The following is a 20,000-nucleotide window of genomic DNA, read 5'->3' as shown; positions in this document are numbered from 1 at the left end:
GACGACGATGTTACAGAAGACCATAATGAGGAGGTTGACGATGGTGAAGATACCGAAGACGTTGGTATAGATGAGGTGTCTGAGGGGAGAGTCGCTGGTGACGTGGATGTTAACGAAGCACCAGGAACCAGGGTACTGCAGTCCATACTGACCTACCCCGAAGAGCGGCAGGGCGCAGAAGAGCACGGAGAAGAGCCAGATGCCCAGAAGCAACAGCCTGGAAGGTAGAGAAGAAATACGAGTGAGAAGCATGGACTGAAAAGCTGTAAATGGTAATGGCGATGTAGACAAGCTGTGGAAATAAACACTTGTGTACGATTCAGGGTGTTTGAAGGAAACGAGCGGCTCCATCAGCCCTCAGTTCTAGGACTGATGAAGCCACTCGTGGCGAAACGAATCCTTTAATAAGTGTCTTGAATTGTACGCAAGTGTTTTATCGACAGCATGAACAGCAGTACTACACAGCAGCAAAAGCCTTGAGGGCAAGGAAAGAACACGAATGAAGAACAAGAACACTGAGATTATCCGGTAACAGCCTGAGATGTGGATAAAAAGCATGAATGAACACAAAGAATACCCAGCTTGCCCGGTAGTACACGTTGTTACACTGGCAGCATCAGTGCCAGCAACAAACTCTGACGCAACAACGATATCAGCAGTAGAAGCAAGAACAATAGCAGCAGCGACAGCAGCTGCTGTTGCAGACGCGTCAGCCATGGTGTCATCAGCTGCAGAAGCACCAGCTGCATATTTTTTTTGCACAGTGACTGCAACCATTTTTGATGTTCTGTATACATTCAGAGTTTCTGCCTCGTCTAGAAATCTCTTAATAAAATGCATTTTTCTGCGAACGTCCCCCCCTTTATAGGAATAATTTAACTGTTTTCTTTGTCTAGAAAGGTGAAAAAATAAAACCTCTGTCATGAATATAATAATTACTATTAATACATCTCTGACTACCACTATTATTATTACTACTATTCCTCAGTATTACTGATTCCCAGTCCACTACCATAAACGCCTCCACTCCCACAGGCAGCTGTACTTGTACTGCAATCCCAAAATAGTTGACAGGATAGTATAAAGTGTAGTATAAAGACAAGTAACTGACAGAGTTCAGACGTTTAAAAGCAACGTGAGCAACACTAGAACGTATTTATTTAAAAAACAAACGTTTAGGTCCTGAATCAAGTCTCGCTTTAAATCAAAGAAAAAGTGCGAGGATGAGTTAAAGTAACAAGTGGCATTCCCCAAGAATCAGTACTAGGGTTACTATTGTTCCTGATATTAAGACTGACATCGAAGTTGAGGTCTACACAATCCCGTGATCTGGATTGTCCACCTCCATGAAGAGATACAAAGAAACTGGTTAGCGGGACTTAAGCTGTGGAAGTGGGAAGTACAGTGATTGCACTCTGAAGTGTGGGTGGGGATGTTTAAAATTCAAAGGGTCATTAGAATTGCGATGTCCACGAGTTTCTGTCAAGTCAGCTGTTGAATGATGTGATGAAACTCATCATTAAATGCTTGATATTATGAGAAGCAGATCTGAAGCAGCAATACTTTGATCACATAACACCATTGAGCAGAATCAGGGCACCTTCACTACTGAAAGATTTTTATCACAACTCGCCTTGTGTGACCTGATGACATCTCTACGAAGACCTCTGTGTCACAGAGGGCTACTGACCCTGGAACATGACTCAATGGAATAATATATATACCTTCGTATCTGTGTACCTCACCAGATGGAGAATATATATATGGGAGTGTAGTAAGTAGTCCGATATTTGAGAAAGGTTGTCTGAGTAAAACTTACCCTGCTATACGTGTTTGTGCTATTCTTCTAAGAACTAAGCCTATCGACCATTAATGGAACATGTATACAAGGCAAAGAGTACGAAGCAATTTTACATCCCTCCCAACCCCACCCTCTCTCTCTCTCTCTCTCTCTCTCTCTCTCTCTCTCTCTCTATTCCTTCCCATGCCTTTATTCCATCCTCTTTACCCTCCCTCCAATTTATACTCCTTTCCCTGCCTGCCTGCCTCCCAGGAGTGTTCCTGACACACTGACATATCTTCCGTGCGTGTGTGGTGACTATGAACAAAACCCCATTTACTTAAGAGCTGTGTGATATGTATCATCCAGACTCTTACATATGGCTGTGAAAAATACACCTGCACGTCTGGGGGAGGGGTGAGGTAGCGGGCTTCTTACAACTTTTACACATGCTGAAGTAGAGTAAATTACTGCAGATCAAAAACTACTATTACTACTACTACTACTACTACTGCTGCTACTACTATTACTACTACTACTACTACTGCTACTACTATTACTACTACTACTAATAATAATAATAAAATACAATAATAGTAATAAAATATTTTTTTTCTAAATGTTTAAGTGAGAAGGGTTGAATTTGAGGAACTACCTAAAATAGGCCATTAGGCCTATTGCTTCTTCATTCTTACATTTCTATCCTCCATTTCCATTTTTTTTTTTCAATCTTAGTTTTTAAAAGACTTCATTTACTCCTTACTAGCAATTTGGAAAAAAAATATATATTCAAGGGGGAAGCGCTACACCCACAGGGGTTCACACAGTTTTTGGGAAAGGGAGGTAATCAGGTTGGATCAAAGGGAGGAGAGGACAATTCTAATTGATTTAATCAAGAGCCCTTCGCTGGCATCAAGATTACTTCACTGATATCAAGAGCCCTTCACATCAAACAACCTTCATTGACATCAAGGTATCTCCTTCTAAAGCACTACTTAATAAAAATGTTGATTAATATGATATATCTGTATTAATATCTTAACTAACTGAATTTTCAATAAACTTTGTTGACTTGTTACACCTTAAACCATTTACTTGCTCTTTATTTGCATTATTTTTTCCATCCATATATATATATATATATATATATATATATATATATATATATATATATATATATATATATATATATATATATATATATATGCAAAACAACCACTGTGAAAGAATAGAGAAGTTCCAAGCGCTTTCGTGACTACTCACATTATCAAGGAAGAATGAAAGTAAAGCATCAGAGGAAGGTATATAAAGGGGTAGCCCACACCTCACTATCAGATCCCACAACAACGAAACGAAACACCTGACGCGAGACAGCAGGCCCGCCGGCCCAACTAGACAGGTCCTTCATGCAACCCACCAACAAACTAGTTCTGTCGGCGGGCCTGCTGTCTCGCGTCAGGTGTTTCGTTGTTGTGGGATCTGATAGTGAGGTGTGGGCTACCCCTTTATATACCTTCCTCTGATGCTTTACTTTCATTGTTCCTTGATAATGTGAGTAGTCACGAAAGCGCTTGGAACTTCTCTATTCTTTCACAGTGGTTGTTTTGCATATTCTGAAATCACCTGTTTACTGTGATCTTATTGCTTTATATATATATATATATATATATATATATATATATATATATATATATATATATATATATATATATATATATATATATTCATTTATTAGTCAATATATTTCCTTGTACTCCCCCACGAACACAAATCCCTATTCATTCATTCATCTCTCTCTCTCTCTCTCTCTCTCTCTCTCTCTCTCTCTCTCACTAAACCTCCAGTCATGATCAGACAACCTTTGCTATGATAATACAAAGTTTATGGCATTTTATTGTGAAGACTTTCCGTTCACCAGTGACTATCAACTGATAGTCTCTGTTGAGAGACTATCAGTTGATAGTCAAGAGAGACTATCAGTTGATAGTCAAGAGAGACTATCAGTTGATAGTCTCTAGGGTGAGCGAAAAATCTCCTCGGTAAAATACCAAAAACCGCATATTGTGTTATATTAACATACTCGTCAGTGTAACAAAAATACAATCCCCCTCCCCCACGCACTTAACGTACACACACACACTACAACTCCAGCTTCCTTACTTGGTTCTAGAGGTAGTGATGTTTTTGTTGTAGAAATAACCGTGTCTAATACCGATGAACCTCTCCACAGCCATGGTAGAGACCAGCAAGTGTGTCACCAGGCTGATCAACATCATGGAGAACCCGTGAAAATTGCACAGGGGTACCTGTAACCACAGGGGAAGGGACGGGGGTTAAAAAACAAGTTAACGAAAGGGGGGTGTTGATACTAGGGGGAAGGAGGAAGAGAGGAAGTAGAGAGAATTCACCAACAGCCCACATGGCGACATTTCGGTTCATCCTAAACTATTGCCAGTGTCAAGTCACAAACTTGATAAGGGTCCAGGAAGGACCGAAACGTTGTCACAAGGTTCCACTCCATAATGTGGGTTTTTCATGAATAGTTCCAGGTTAGGTTAGGTAAGACTCGTCAGGAAACAGGACAAGTGTTTCCTGACGCGGGTCTTAGTCAGATAATCCACGGTAATGTGATTTCAGTGAAAGCAAAGAAGCTAAGCGGAGGTTAGTGAGAGTAAGGGTGGAAACTAGGGCAGAGAGGAGAGAGGGGAACATGGCAACTAAGGGATAGTGAAGAGGCGGGGGAAGGGTAAAAGAGGGATAATGATTAAAGGGTATTGAGAGGGTGGATGAATGAGGGGTCTGGAGGAGAGGTGGTGAAGATAGCGAAGACCACAGGCTATATTGAGAGAATCTTAGGAAACGAGAGAGAGAGAGAGAGAGAGAGAGAGAGAGAGAGAGAGAGAGAGAGAGAGAGAGAGAGAGAGAGAGAGAGAGAGAGAGAGAGAGAGAGAGAGAGAGAGAAAAAGAGAGAGACAGACAGATAGAGACAGACAAAAAGTGACGTGCAACATTATCAGAAAATTATATCAATATATCGCAGCAATACAATATCGCAGTTAAAAAACTAAAAAAAAAAAAAAAAGACAAATACAATAACGTGACCAATACATTAGATGAATGTAAGAGAATGTTCACAAAAACTGAAGAATGTTTTCCTCTTTTCTTAATTACACAAAATAGAAAGCATTAACTCTCCTCTCATCCATTTTTCTCAGAATTGGTTCGTTAGCAGAGAAATTCTGAGAAGCTGTAAATTTTCAAGAATTTCATTTCTTCCTAATCATGAAACTGTATATAAATATATAAATATATATATATATATATATATATATATATATATATATATATATATATATATATATATATATATATATATATATAATGTGTGTGTGTGTCTGTGTCGCGCCGAATAGGTAAAACTTGCGATTTTGGCATAAATAGCAACGCTCTTCTTGCCGAATAAGGCAAGCGACAATTTGTGTATGCAATAAATTCTCAAAAATCATTCTATCGAAAAAAATGATTTCACTGCGTTTATTATTAAATTATTGTAAACTTATCTAAAATATATTTAGTTGGATTAGACTAAATTAAATTGCACTTGTTATAATAAGGTTAAATAAGTTTTTTAAGCTTCTGATACAAAATTATTAATCTTTACATTAACATAAATGAAAAAAAATATACCTTTAAACGTACAAGAGAAAATTTTAGAAAGGACTTAAATTTAAACGGGTTCTTGCTAATTGATCAATTTTACCTATTCGCAAGCTCCTGATGTGTTGATTGCAACACGAAAGGCCTAGAGATATTCAACTCGCCATGTGGTTGTTTTGCATCTTATATCACTTGTTACAGATTTAATCCATCAAGTTCAAATGTTGATCTTTGACTCTCGTGAGCATAAAGCTCTACCTTATAGCCTTTGAAAATACAAATAATTAGTGTACAATATGACTCACGAAATCGTAATGACACGATTGCAAACAAACCATACCACGGGCGGGATTTGAACCCGCGGTCAGTCTCAAAACTACAGACCGTCGCGTTAGCCACTGGACCAGCTGGCTGGTCCAGTGGCTAACGCGACGGTCTGGAGTTTTGAGACTCTGACCGCGGGTTCAAATCCCCCCCGTGGTATGGTTAGTGTACAATAGCTCGCGAAATTGTTAGTCTTCAGACTTTGATAATACAAGATCATGATTACGAGAACTTGATCTGTAACCACAACTTCGCTACACGTCTCACAAATATGGTAGGTTATATTGCACATGCTTTTCGTCCGCAAATGCGGAGGTTTTTGATCAAACTCTGAGCGAGACTTACCCCTCCGACCCATCTGCCGTGAACGTAGGCCACCAACGCCGGGGAAGTGGTGAGCACCTTGCCTATTAGGTCGGTCCAGATGAGTGTACTCAGTAACACGAAGAAGACTGTACGAGAATGCTGAGGTCTCGTGGTAGTGTAGAGGTAATATAGTGCCCAGATCTGACCTGTTGAGAGAGTCGTGTATTGAGTCGGCGAGACAGAAAATAAGACACTTTGTGGGGGTAATGGAGTTTTATTAAGAATTTCGCCCCTAGGGGGTGAAACGTTGCTGGTGAATAACACGTCACACTGAAATGTCATAACCCGCATTCTGTGTCGTATTTACATAATGTCAGTATAGAGATATTTATTGTTTTCTTTGTCAAGTCGTTGATCATAAATTTCTTCCGTGTGATTTTTGTATTAACCACTTAAGGATAGACGTAAAGACTCATCCGGATAGTAAAACCCAGGCGATGAACTCGTGAGTTTAGGATTGAGAAACCTGACGGCTAAGTCAGACCCGGAGAGCAAATCCTAATTGCTAAATCTACAGCCTGTCTCAGGGATCACGGTCTCTGTTGGTTAGGATCAAAACAAACTCCATTTCCTCACCTGTTACTCCACTGAGACACAGAAGAATAGGAGAGACGATGGTGGCTCCTGGAAGGCCGTTGAGAGCTGAACATGTGACGTTGGGCTGACATATCACCGTCAGTTGGGTATCAGTCATGCTGTCTGTTTCGGTGTGGCAATTGCAGAGCATGGAAGCTATCTCCTCCTGCTGCTGCTGCTGGTGGAGTTCCATACCTTCAGTAACGCCGCCCACGCCTACGTCAACCTGTTGAGACAGCATCTTCCCTAGATAACGTCTCCACGTCTTGGTGTGTGGCCTGTGGGTGGAAAGGTGGAGTAATTAGTAGGGAGTCGATGGGATAGCTGTATATGGTAAAGACATACAGCAGAAGACTTGTAAGTCTACAACGAAGTTATCTGTTGGGAATAATCGTCTATTTCTGCCTACCTAAACAACAATCGTGTATAATCTAGGTGTGAGAGGCAAGGATAAAAAATCAAAGGCTCTCTATGGGTGATCAAGGTCGGAGATTAAGTGGAAGGTCAGTAAGGTGGCCGTGGCTAAAATTTTGGGTTATTTGGATGTCCAGACGTAAGTGGAAGGTTTGGTTTACATGGGCACTTCAGCGCTATATAAGCCGATTACCTCAAACTACTTTTGATCTTCGCAATTCTTCTTTGTATTGGACCGATGAAGCCACTGCGTGGCGAAACGTTTCCACGATAGATACCCAAATGTTGCACATGTGTCTAATTTATCAACTTCTCGGTTCTCTGAACCATTTATGTACAATAAACAGCAGCCGAGTTTAATGACTCGCATCAGCTGGTGCTCAAGACAGAGCGGAATGTAAATAGTTAAAACGTGTTCGTAACTGTATGCAAATTTAGCATAAATCGTATAACTACACGTATTAACATAATAAAAATATTTAAGTTTAAACGAGAGAAAAAAACTGATGAAATACGAGAGACAATTCAATAAAAGAAAAGTAAATAAACGCAAGTCAGAGAGAGGGTAGACGGCACCTTTGAGTTTACACTTGTGTGTGATGGAAGTGTGATCCATTCCTTGGCCAGAAAATATCTGGTTACTAAAGGCCTGACTAGCTTATATCTGGTCACTGAAGACCTGCACAGTCACCAACGATATGGTCACCTGTCCAGTAATGCGGGTATATAAATGTTATGGTGTATGTAGCTATGTACGTTAAATTAGGAATGCATGTGTAAAAACCTGTTATAAAGTGTGTGTGTGTGTGTGTGTGTGTGTGTGTGTGTGTGTGTGTGTGTGTGTGTGTGAGTACACAAGTGTATGTTTGTGAATTTAACAGCGCCCCCTCCCTTCGTCCGTGGCTATCGTGTTGATGTACGTTGGTGATACTTAGTGCAAGATGAGTGTGTCATGACTGGTTGTGGTGACACTAATGCAACAATAAACTTGTACTCTCTGTATGTTTATATTTTTTAGGTATATAATATTAGATCAGGATTCTTTCAGTTGGCCAAGAACTTGTTACTCCGCTGTGTTACGATGATATCTTCATGTATTCCATTTCCTCCGTGTAAGAGATTGGCTGCTCTGAGAGATGGTATTTCCCTTAGTAAAAACTTCAGCTCTGCTGGAACGAAGCCTTTGAAGCTGCCGTAGCAATTGAAGCCTTGATGGATTACTTTACTCTGTATCCTCAACGCCTACTGAAGCCTCCCAGCTCAGGCTGACACATTTCATCACCCGACGTATGCAACCCATCCTAAGTGATGGAAAATGACAGTAAACATATGACTAGCTTTAGCTCCCATTATGCAACTATCACAGTAGGATAGCAGCACACTGGAGGCGTCCCCACCATGGAACTATCAGAGAGAGAAGGATAGTAGCACACTGTAGGCGTCCCCACCATGGAACTATCAGAGAGAGAAGGATAGTAGCACACTGGAGGCGTCCACACCATGGAACTATCAGAGAGAGAAGGATAGTAGCACACTGGAGGCGTCCACACCATGGAACTATCAGAGAGAGAAGGATAGCAGCACACTGGAGGCGTTCCCACCATGGAACTATCAGAGAGAGAAGGATAGCAGCACACTGGAGGCGTTCCCACCATGGAACTATCAGAGAGAGAAGGATAGCAGCACACTGGAGGCGTTCCCACCATGGAACTATGAGAGAGAGAAGGATAGCAGCACGCTGGAGGCGTCCACACCATGGAACTATCAGAGAGAGAAGGATAGTAGCACACTGGTTGTTCCCACTATCACATAGAATTGAGTAGCAACTCACTGTTTATGCGCCCTATTGGAAAAGTAGCGTGTTTTAGGGCGTATGAGTGTGTGAGGGAGGGGAAGTTTTGCCTCAAGTTTTTCCTGTGCGTTTAAGAAGGCATATTGGTTACGTCCTAACGTCCTCTGCCCAACAATTTCGGAATACTGGGATGTTACTGTACTCGACCCTTAGAACCCAGTACTTGAGTCCCAAAACTTTCTACTCGATTTTTAAAATTTGATATCAGAGTTATGAAACCAGACATTTGTAAACATGTGTGTGTGTGTGTGTGTGTGTGTGTGTGTGTGTGTGTGTGTGTGTGTGTGTGTGTGTGTGTGTGTGTGTGTGTGTGTAGGGGGGGGGGTCATCAACAGCAGTAAATGAATTACGCTGCTCATCACATTCCCTTAATCACACGTTTAATGCATATAAATGAGACATTGATGAACCAAAAATTGTAACAGTGATTAAGTAGCACAAGACGAGCACCGATGAAATTTTTTTATATCCATTTTGAAGTTAATGTGACCAATATTATTTGTCTTTTTCCTAATGGAAATCTTATACTAATAATAATAATAATAATAATAATAATAATAATCTTTATTTCTACAATCACATGATACAATTTATACAGACCATAGCTGACATCAGTGACATACTATGTAGAAAGAGGTTATGCAGAGCATTTCGGACAAATTCAGTTTTGTTCCCAGGATGCAACCCACACCAGTTAGCTAACACCCAGGTACCTACTTACTGCTAGGTGAGCATGGACAGCAATTGTCTTAAAGAAACACATCCTAATGTTTCCCCCTGTACCGGGGATCAAACCACGGACCTCAGTGTGAGAGATGAGTGCACTACCAGCCGAGCTACGGGACACCCTAATCATTATAATTTTAATTGATATAGTAATTGTATTAGACCCTAATTTGTCATGGAAAAATGATTAAAAGTAATATGCAGACCAGATATTTAAAAAAATGGATACATGAGTAGTGTACTGCTACTCTATTCTATAGGATGAGAGAAAAGTGAGGGGAGGGAAGGGGGAAGAATGAGGGCTAAGGAATGAGGGGTTGCAAAGGATGAGGGTTAAAAAAATGGAAGGGAAGGAAAATGGAGGAATATGGTAGATATGAAAGGTGCATGAGAGGAGACGAGAGGGGAATAAGAGAGAGGGGAGAGCAAAAGAGGGAAGATAGAAGGGAAAGAACAGGGAGAGGATAGGGGTAAAGAGAAGGGAGAGTAACACTGCGACAAGCAGACATGCTGAAAAATTAGCACGCCTTGAGTGAAGTGAGAGGGTAGCACCAATTCCTTGGATCAAGAACCTTTCATCAGCATAAAAGTCTCTGTGGTGAATGAATGAATGATGGTGAAGGTGTTTCCTCTTCTGGGTCGCCCCACCAGGGTAAGAGGCGACCAAGAGAGTAAATATAATATTTCCTCTATGAAGGAATTATTGTTCCAGTATATTAATCGTTGATGTTTACTCACCCGGATGTATTCTACGAGGATAAAATGAATTATAAAAGGTAGCAAGTGCTAAAACCATTGAGATTTATATATTATCGAGGCCCTTTATCACCATTATCACAGGTCCTTGATAATGTGAGGAATCACGAAAGCGCTTGAAAGTTCACTATTTTTCACAGTGGTTGCTCTACATATTGTGATATCTGTTTACTGTGATCTTATTACGCATATATTTCCTAAGATGTGCACCTTCATATGATAACACTATACCGCACGAATATGACAGTATCCTGAGGCAGATTTTTACGAAAGTACTTAACCTTACTCTAGAAGACGGGCAGTGGAACCAAGCTACACTTCCAGTTAGACTAGGAGGCATTGGTGTCCACAAGCCATCACAGATTGCGCTACCTGCTTTTCTGTCCTCGTGTATTGTAGCAGCGATTCTCCCTGAACATCTTAGGGACAAGATTGGAGTCCAGGACCAAAAGTTCATTGACGGAGCCATGATCTGGGATAATCTAACGGGCTTTAAAACCAGACCTGCTCTCCCCAACAACTACAAACAATCGCACTGGGATGACCCAATGCTTCAGAGTGTGTCAGGGAAGGATAGAGCCCGCCTCCTGGCAGCGAGAGCCCCTCATGCAGGGGACTTTCTGTTGGCTGTTCCCAACTCCAGCCTTGGCACACGCCTCTACCCACAGACCATCCGCATCGGTGTTGCCCTTCGACTTGCCGCCCCTATTCTCGCCGAACACAGGTGTATTTGTGGCAGTGAAGCAGCAGACCGATTCGGGTTCCATGGTCTTGTGCGCCGTAAATCCTAGGGAAAGATTGCAAGACATGAGGAGGTTAATAACATTATCAAGAGGAGCCTCACAACAGCTGGATGCCCAGCAGTAAGGGAGCCACCCCAGCTATGCAGATCTGATGGCAGCCAGAAGCGTCCAGATGGCATCACCCTTCAAGCCTGGACAGACGGTAAGCAGGTGGTGTGGGACTATACATGTGCATCTACCTTGGTTGATACCTATCTCCAATACACCAGGGAGGAAGGAGGGGCAGCTGCCAGCTTCAGGGAGTCCCAAAAGTCTAGAAAATATGGAGAACTTGCCCATCACTATATGTTTGTTCCTATAGGCTCAGAGACCCTTGGCTCATGGGGAAAGAATGCATCTAAATTCCTTAAGGAGCTGGGCAAAAGACTCATCAGGGTAACTAGGGATCCCAGGACAGCTAGTTTTCTGTTCTAGCTGCGGCTGTTCAGAGGGGTAATGCCTGCTGTATTTTGGGCACACGCCCCAGCTCTGAGGAGCTGGATGAGATTTTCGCCTTATAATCGGTGATACACACGTAACAACATGTACCGTACATGCCACCTTTATATATATATATATATTAGTGTCGTGCCGTATAGCTAAAATTGGTCAATTAGCAAGAACTCATTGTGTATTTGTAGCTACAGGAGCACAGCTCTACTCCTGTAGCTAAAAATACTCAGATTACAAACAGGCAATTCTAGTGGGTCAAGTGTCAGCTTAACCAACATTCGACCGTCACTGGCACTTAGCGTCTTCACCTCCGTTACATCTCGTACTGAAATTAGATATGAAGTTAATCTTCACTATTTCCGCCTGTTTGCTTATTCCACGTATTTGCCCCCTTGTGGCTGGGCATTTCTTTCGTAACAACCCATTGGGTCATGTGTTTCTTTTGTGTCTCATCTACCTCCATCTGAGGCTGCGTCTCGTATTTCAAACTGTCCTTATACGTCTTGACAAATCTTCCGAGTATCTTGTGTGTTGAAAGCTTGTCTCTTTTAAGGCTGTCAGGTTCAGGTTCTATAAGAATGTGTAACACTGTGCAACATTTGGGTATCTTCAGTGCTTTCAGTCTAATACAGGAGAGTATTACTCAGGAGACAGTAAAAGTGGAGAGGTAATTATGTGTTGATCATTCCCTCAACCTGACCACCATCTATGGACGCTGTGGGACTGATCACCTCAAAATTACTGCCTCGCTTCTTGTGTTATAATCACCTGTATTCAACTGAAGAGTCCTGATGCCCAGGCGAAAAGTTTTGACAATTTGTCTTATCAACTTGTCAGTGTTGCAAATCATTCACAATATCCTATATTTTTTCTCATACATGAATACCATAGCAAATTTCTGGCGATTCTCGACTTTGAGAACGTTCTTGACTAGGTGTGGGTTTCATGATGGTGCTCCTTACTGTAACAGTACTGATGCCGCGTCTATTATCCTATAGGATTCTCTTTAGGAATCCTATGAAGCAGTTCTGAAATTAGCACATCTCGCACACGATGGCCATACTATGTGATTTAAGTGCGCCTTTGGTGATATGCTTGGTGTATTGTGCACTGCAAGATCCTTCTCCTTGTACACAAACAACCAGCACATAGAGAGAAACCTATGACAACGTTTCGGTCCGGCTTGGACCATTTACAAGTCGCACTAACACACGAAGGTGAGGGAGCTATATTCGTAGTTTTCTCTCGGGTCTCACACGAATGGATGAAAGCTCAGCTAAACCCCAAGTTTAAATACGAAAATACGCACAACAACAACACCGAGTCACCATCTGGCTAATTTAACAAGAAATTTTCTGCCAGCTGATTCAACCAACAACAAAAGTTGAAGAAATACCAGCAGTTGCGAACGCAAGCACATCGCGTTCATACGCGCTTAAAAGAATATATTGAACCAGACTCTAAATAATGCTCTTTCTTTAGTGATCTACATAAAAAAATACCGCAAGGAATGTTTAAAAAAAAAAGATATATTTTAGCCCGATTGGTACATAAAGTTTGTAACTTTCCAATTAATGCCCAGAGTCGATGTTTGTGTGAGTGTTCTGGGGATAAGGGCCGATGGTCAGGAATGGGGAGGGTTGAGAGAGAGAGAGAGAGAGAGAGAGAGAGAGAGAGAGAGAGAGAGAGAGAGAGAGAGAGAGAGAGAGAGAGAGAGAGACAAAGGCAAATATACAGAAGAGACAAAGAGACAGGCAAATAACAGAATTAAAGAGAGACAAAGAGACAGACGCAGAGACAGAGAGAGAGAGAAAGGGACAGAGAAAGGGAAGAGGGAGTACAGGCTGCGAGGGGGAGAGGGAGAGGAAGGACGGGAAAGAATGGAAGAAAAGGGGAGGTAGTGAAGAAAGCAGTGCCACTGACGTAATGGGAATATACTTGGCATATATGTTTTCTGCCAGAGACGAAACGCGTATTAAAATTTTATTTTTAAAAATATGAACAAAAAAATTTACATAATTCCTAAGAATGACAATTGTGCAAGTCAAAAATAATTATTACTTTCATGGGTATGCGCTAGTCCCGTAAGGGCCACTCTACGTCTAGAGAATGGGAGGTAAACAGGGTTCGATTCAAGGAGGGGGAAAGGGAGCTCCAGTTCCGTGGATCAAGAGCCCCTCACCCTTTTTTTTCTAACTACCTGTGAGTCATTATCAAATGTTTATATAAGAGATATCAGTTTATGATCAGTCGGACATTATATACACTATATACATTATATACATTATATACACTATATACATTATATACACTATATACATTATATACACTATATACATTATATACACTATATACATTATATACATTATATACACTATACATTATATACATTATATACACTATATACATTATATACACTATATACATTATATACATTATATACATTATATACATTATATACATTATATACCGAGATATATCTTTCAACGTATATACACCGGGAGGTGAGTATCTCTCAGTGTATATACATTGAGATACAACCGAAATGTCTTGCCTTGTACAGTATACTCGTGTACGATTTTTTCTATAATTAGCCTCAAGGGATATATATCTAGTTCAGTTTCTTGCTTTTGTGGGAGTATTTGTGAGGTGTAGTGGATAAGAGTCAGGTGTAGTGGATAAGAGTCAGGTGTAGTGGATAAGAGTCAGGTGTAGTGGATAAGAGTCAGGTGTAGTGGATAAGAGTCAGGTGTAGTGGATAAGAGTCAGGTGTAGTGGATAAGAGTCAGGTGTAGTGGATAAGAGTCAGGTGTAGTGGATAAGAGTCAGGTGTAGTGGGTAAGAGTCAGGTGTAGTGGGTAAGAGTCAGGTGTAGTGGATAAGAGTCAGGTGTAGTGGATAAGAGTCAGGTGTAGTGGATAAGAGTCAGGTGCAGTGGGTAAGAGTCAGGTGCAGTGGGTAAGAGTCAGGTGCAGTGGGTAAGAGTCAGGTGCAGTGGGTAAGAGTCAGGTGCAGTGGGTAAGAGTCAGGTGCAGTGGGTAAGAGTCAGGTGTAGTGGGTAACAGTCAGGTGCAGTGGGTAAGAGTCAGGTGCAGTGGGCAAGAGTCATGTGCAGTGGGTAAGAGTCAGGTGCAGTGGATAAGAGTCAGGTGCAGTGGGTAAGAGTCAGGTGCAGTGGGTAAGAGTCAGGTGCAGTGGGTAAGAGTCAGGTGCAGTGGGTAAGAGTCAGGTGCAGTGGGTAAGAGTCAGGTGTATGCCGTACATTAGCATGAATAATATCTCACGTGTGTCTCCTAGAGTAAAGGTAATAAATAAAGGCGAGTGGTACAAAGAAAGATTCGCTCGAGTAAGGTCAATACATGCGAACATGGCGTCCATCTTTATATATAAAAATTCTACTGTTTTCACCTATTACAAATTGGCTGTTGTCACAATTTCACAAGTAGAGGTTAATTGTTTTCAAGGGAAAATGTTGGGTAATGACACGAATTGGAAACACCAGGCCATTTTACTGATAACGTTTAGGTCGTTGGACCTGAAGGTCGATCTAAATGTCCCAGCGCTTTTCATTTTCCTGACAACCTGTGTATATCCCATGCCATTTTAAGGAAAAGTACCAGAAAATCAAATAAGCAACAGCCTATATCGATGAAAAAAAATTGTGTGAGAGCTCTTGAGTACCGGCAGGTATTGACCCAATTCCGATGTATCCGGTAACGAGATAACATACGTAATACTGTCATAACATTGCAGTTATGTCTCACTACAAGCTCATTGTGCCATACGAGAATTAGCTCTGCTTTTCAGTGTGTATATTGTGTTGTGTGGCTATTGTAATTTGCTCCATTATGTCTCGGTTCTGTTGAGTAGTGTTGTGGATGAGGTGGCCGTCACACCGAGCTGTCAGATAGCCTTATAATATTTGTATATTAAAATATACCGGATGTCCTGTGTCTGTGATACGTACTTTGATGTTAAAATAAGCTCCACTTGTTACAAACAAGCAGTTGCAAACAGGTAATATCTATCTCATCACAAAGCTGTTTGCAATACCAGAAGAATTTGGATAAGTCTGGAGGGAAATATTTGCTGGAGTTTAAAGTTATTATAGTCTTGAGGAAGTGTTAAATACTTAGGAGTCGTTCAAAGCCTGGAGGATGGGAGGTAAAAAGATTTGATCTAAGGGAAAATTGGCGCAAATTTCTCGAATTAAAAGGCTTTCACGAGCGTCAAGACAGCTCCCTGGAATAGCAGGGACCAATTCTGACCTAAAGCCTTTTGCTGACTCTTCAAAAGATCAACTTCTCACTCATTGTTATTATGGACATTAGATAAAAACCGGAGCCCACTGGGGGTTAGAGCCCACTGGGTAGGAAGGAAAGGTACTCGGGTGGATTCGAAGGGGGGGGGGAGAGGTAAGACTTAAGTTCAGTTCCTTGGATGAAGAACCTCTCACCAGCCCAAGGAACCTCCTTGAGGGGAAGGAGGGAGATCAGTAGTGGGAAGTAACTCGCTATGACGAGGCCCCACCCACCTCTCAAAAGGGAGGGGGAGGACGGCTCGTCATAGCGAGGCTCTCCCCACTACTGAGATCAGATTCGCCTTTCTTGGGAGGATATGTTTACCTGACCACACTTTTCAACGAATATGTTTCCCAAACTCTGAAAGATTAGAGCGAGCAAGATCCGCAAGTGATGAATACCCCTCCTACGCACTATACTGTTTACTAAATAGAGGAGGAGAGAGGGAGGGGCAAGGAGGAGATGGAAGAGTATGGGAATACCTGAGAGAGGCAGACTGAAAGGCTACGCTGGGGCTATCTACTGTGAAGGACTATCTACTACAATCTAGATTAAAAGACTATTTACTATTATAGTATTCGTTGAGGTATAGAAATGAAAGAAATTCAAAGAAAGGTATGAATATAATGGTACACCATTGAAGTCTGTATTATGGGTAAAAAGTGAGACCAAAATTTCATTTGCCCCATTACTCATGGGTACGGGGCGTAGATAGGAATAACAGGGGTATAAGTGGGGACAATAATAGGAGAGGGGGCAGAAGTGGACGTGAATATCTGGGAAGACGTAGACATATGTAAAGAGAAGTGTAAGGGGTTTTAAATGGATGGGAGTAGTTGTGGGTGGGGTACTCACCTAGTTGTACTCACCTAGTTGAGGTTGCAGGGGTCGAGTCCAAGCTCCTGGCCCCGCCTCTTCACTGGTCGCTACTAGGTCACTCTCCCTGAACCACGAGCTTTATCGTACCTCTGCTTAAAGCTATGTATGGATCCTGTCTCCACTACATCGCTTCCTAAACTATTCCACTTCCTGACTACTCTGTGGCTGAAGAAATACTTCCTAACATCCCTGTGATTCATCTGTGTCTTCAGCTTCCAACTGTGTCCCCGTGTTGCTGTGTCCAGTCTCTGGAACATCCTGTCTTTGTCCATCTTGTCAATTCCTCTCAGTATTTTGCAAGTCGTTATCATGTCCCCCCTATCTCTCCTGTCCTCCAGTGTCGTCAGGTTGATTTCCCTTAACCTCTCCTCGAGGACATACCTCTTAGCTCTGGGACTAGTCTTGTTGCAAACCTTTGCACTTTCTCTAGTTTCTTTACATGCTTGGCTAGGTGTGGATTCCAAACTGGTGCCGCATACTCCAATATGGGCCTAACGTACACGGTGTACAGGGTCCTGAACGATTCCTTATTAAGATGTCGGAATGCTGTTCTGAGGTTTGCCAGGCGCCCATATGCTGCAGCAGTTATTTGGTTGATGTGCGCTTCCGGAGATGTACCTGGTGTTATACTCACCCCAAGATCTTTTTCCTTGAGTGAGGTTTGTAGTCTCTGGCCCCCTAGACTGTACTCCGTCTGCGGTCTTCTTTGCCCTTCCCCAATCTTCATGACTTTGCACTTGGTGGGATTGAACTCCAGGAGCCAATTGCTGGACCAGGTCTGCAGCCTGTCCAGATCCCTTTGTAGTTCTGCCTGGTCTTCGATCGAATGAATTCTTCTCATCAACTTCACGTCATCTGCAAACAGGGACACCTCGGAGTGTATTCCTTCCGTCATGTCGTTCACAAATATCAGAAACAGCACTGGTCCTAGGACTGACCCCTGTGGGACTCTGCTGGTCACAGGTGCCCACTCTGACACCTCGCCACGTACCATTACTTGCTGCTGTCTTCCTAACAAGTAGTGCCTTCCCTGTTATCCCTGCCTGGTCCTCCAGTTTTTGCATTAATCTCTTGTGGGGTGGGTGTGGGTAGGTGGGAGAGGGAGTGGTTGTGGGTGGGCGAGTGGTTGGGATACGTGAGGGTGGGAGTGGTTATAGATGGGGGTTCGAGTGAGTGGGAGTGGTTGTGGGTGGTAGGCGAGAGGAACGTACGAGTACATCAAAGTACACGGAAGAAACAATTAATTGTATACATCACACCTAACATGCTACACAACGCTCACATACACACACAAACAGAGATTGGGCCAGGAGCTGTGAATTGACCCCTGCAACCACAACTAGGCGAGTACAACTGAGTACATTCTTCACAAAACTGTCAAAACAACTCACCCATGTAACATTTTCAACTACACGTCTCCTCAGCAACACTGCCACAACTACGTCTCCTCAGCAACACTGCCACAACTACACGTCTCCTCAGCAACACTGCCACAACTACACGTCTCCTCAGCAACACTGCCACAACTACACGTCTCCTCAGCAACACTGCCACAACTACACGTCTCCTCAGCAACACTGCCACAACTAAGCAAATATCTTCCTTGTTGTCATATTAAATAACCAATTTTGCCACCCTGCCATTTGACTGGCCGTTTAACAATTCTAGAATACTCAGCATATATATACACAAAGAGACATACCTTTTCACGGTGTATAAATTTGCTTATTTAATGAAATGAGAACGTGTATTATGACACATTCAAAGCCTTGTTAGCTAATCACGTATCCAAGTCTTCGGCTGTACCACCAGTATGTGTCATGTATATGTCAACACAGAACAAATAGCGGTGCTCAGAATCTGCACTAAATATAACAAACAACACCATGACACAAATTATTATGTATCATCACTGCGCACCTCCTGCTAACCTTCCTGAGAGTCAACTGTTGTTATGGGTCGTCCCTACCCAACTCTGTTCACCTGCGCTCTATATTTCACCCTTTACCTAAGTATTGTGAATAATATTTGATCACGTTGGGTGTCCAAGCGAAACTTCACATACTGCGTGTTTGTTTGTGCTGGAGTGCTTTACTTCGTTGAATTTAACTGGGCTAAAAGCTGATTGACAAACAAGGATCATTAAGGCTGCTTGTCGTCTGGTTATCACCAGTCAATGCTTTATCCCTTAAAATAAGGATTACAGTAAACTCTTGGCGTATATTCACTGAAAAATATACACTTCACAATGTATATATCGTCGCATCGGTTAATTACATTGTCTCAATATTTTGTATCGCCTGTATTCACTACAAACCCACTCAACACATCTTATAACTATTCACCCACGTAACAAAACTGTCCCAAATTTTCACTTTTCAAGCACAGAATATTCCGCCACCTCCGGACAGCCAGGCTGGAGGAGCAGAGCACGAGATCACCAAACAGAGGATCGAACCTCCATCACACCTAATGCTGAAATACCAACACGGTACAGAAGTTTATATATATATATATATATATATATATATATATATATATATATATATATATATATATATATATATATATATATATATATATATATATATATATATATATATACATACATACATACATATATATACATATCTTATTATAGCTTAATGCTTGAAGCGTGCGTTGCGCTCACAATCAATGGGACCTGGGTTAGATATCATGACACACACACACACACACACACACACACACACACACACACACACACACACACACACACACACACACACACACACACACACACACACACAGTTATTGAGATATACACAAAATAACAGCAGTTTAGGACACAGTAACTGCCCCTCTAAATTCTCTGGACAAAAACACACTCTTTTGCGGGTATTAAAGTTCGGGTATTTTTCTGCCCGATATATGTAACCGTTTACCGTTGGGTTAACGAGAATTAACGTATATTTATGTACACTTAAATGTCAATAACGCAGTGTTAAGTAGGTAATATGCTTGTGGCAACACTGTGGTCAGCAACAAGTGTCTGGCAATACTGTGGTTGAGCAGCACGAGAAAACGTTTATATATATATATATATATATATATATATATATATATATATATATATATATATATATATATATATA

General features: G+C 41.7%; 1 protein-coding gene across 6 annotated transcripts in view; it reads right to left on the bottom strand.

The window, feature by feature from the left end:
* LOC128698817 (uncharacterized) overlaps positions 1–20,000 on the bottom strand; it is a 155,717-nt gene that overhangs the window by 39,894 nt on the left and 95,823 nt on the right. For 4 of the 6 annotated variants that reach the window (XM_053791224.2, XM_053791229.2, XM_053791226.2 and 1 more), the window contains exons 2-5: positions 6,704–6,981; positions 6,107–6,273; positions 3,941–4,086; positions 1–217 (exon numbers count right to left, since the gene is read on the bottom strand). The exon at positions 1–217 is cut by the window's left edge and continues 4 nt beyond it. In XM_053791224.2, coding sequence (XP_053647199.2) covers positions 1–217; positions 3,941–4,086; positions 6,107–6,273; positions 6,704–6,981 — 808 coding nt within the window. Of the gene's footprint in view, positions 218–3,940; positions 4,087–6,106; positions 6,274–6,703; positions 6,982–18,257; positions 18,458–18,568; positions 18,801–20,000 lie in introns of those variants that run through there. The other 2 variants (XM_053791227.2, XM_053791225.2) reach the window with 2 other exon arrangements.

Source organism: Cherax quadricarinatus, chromosome 59, assembly GCF_038502225.1.
Source record: "Cherax quadricarinatus isolate ZL_2023a chromosome 59, ASM3850222v1, whole genome shotgun sequence".
NCBI lineage: Eukaryota > Metazoa > Arthropoda > Malacostraca > Decapoda > Parastacidae > Cherax > Cherax quadricarinatus.
Note: the sequence above shows the minus strand (reverse complement) of the source record. Positions and strands in the feature narration are given on the sequence as shown.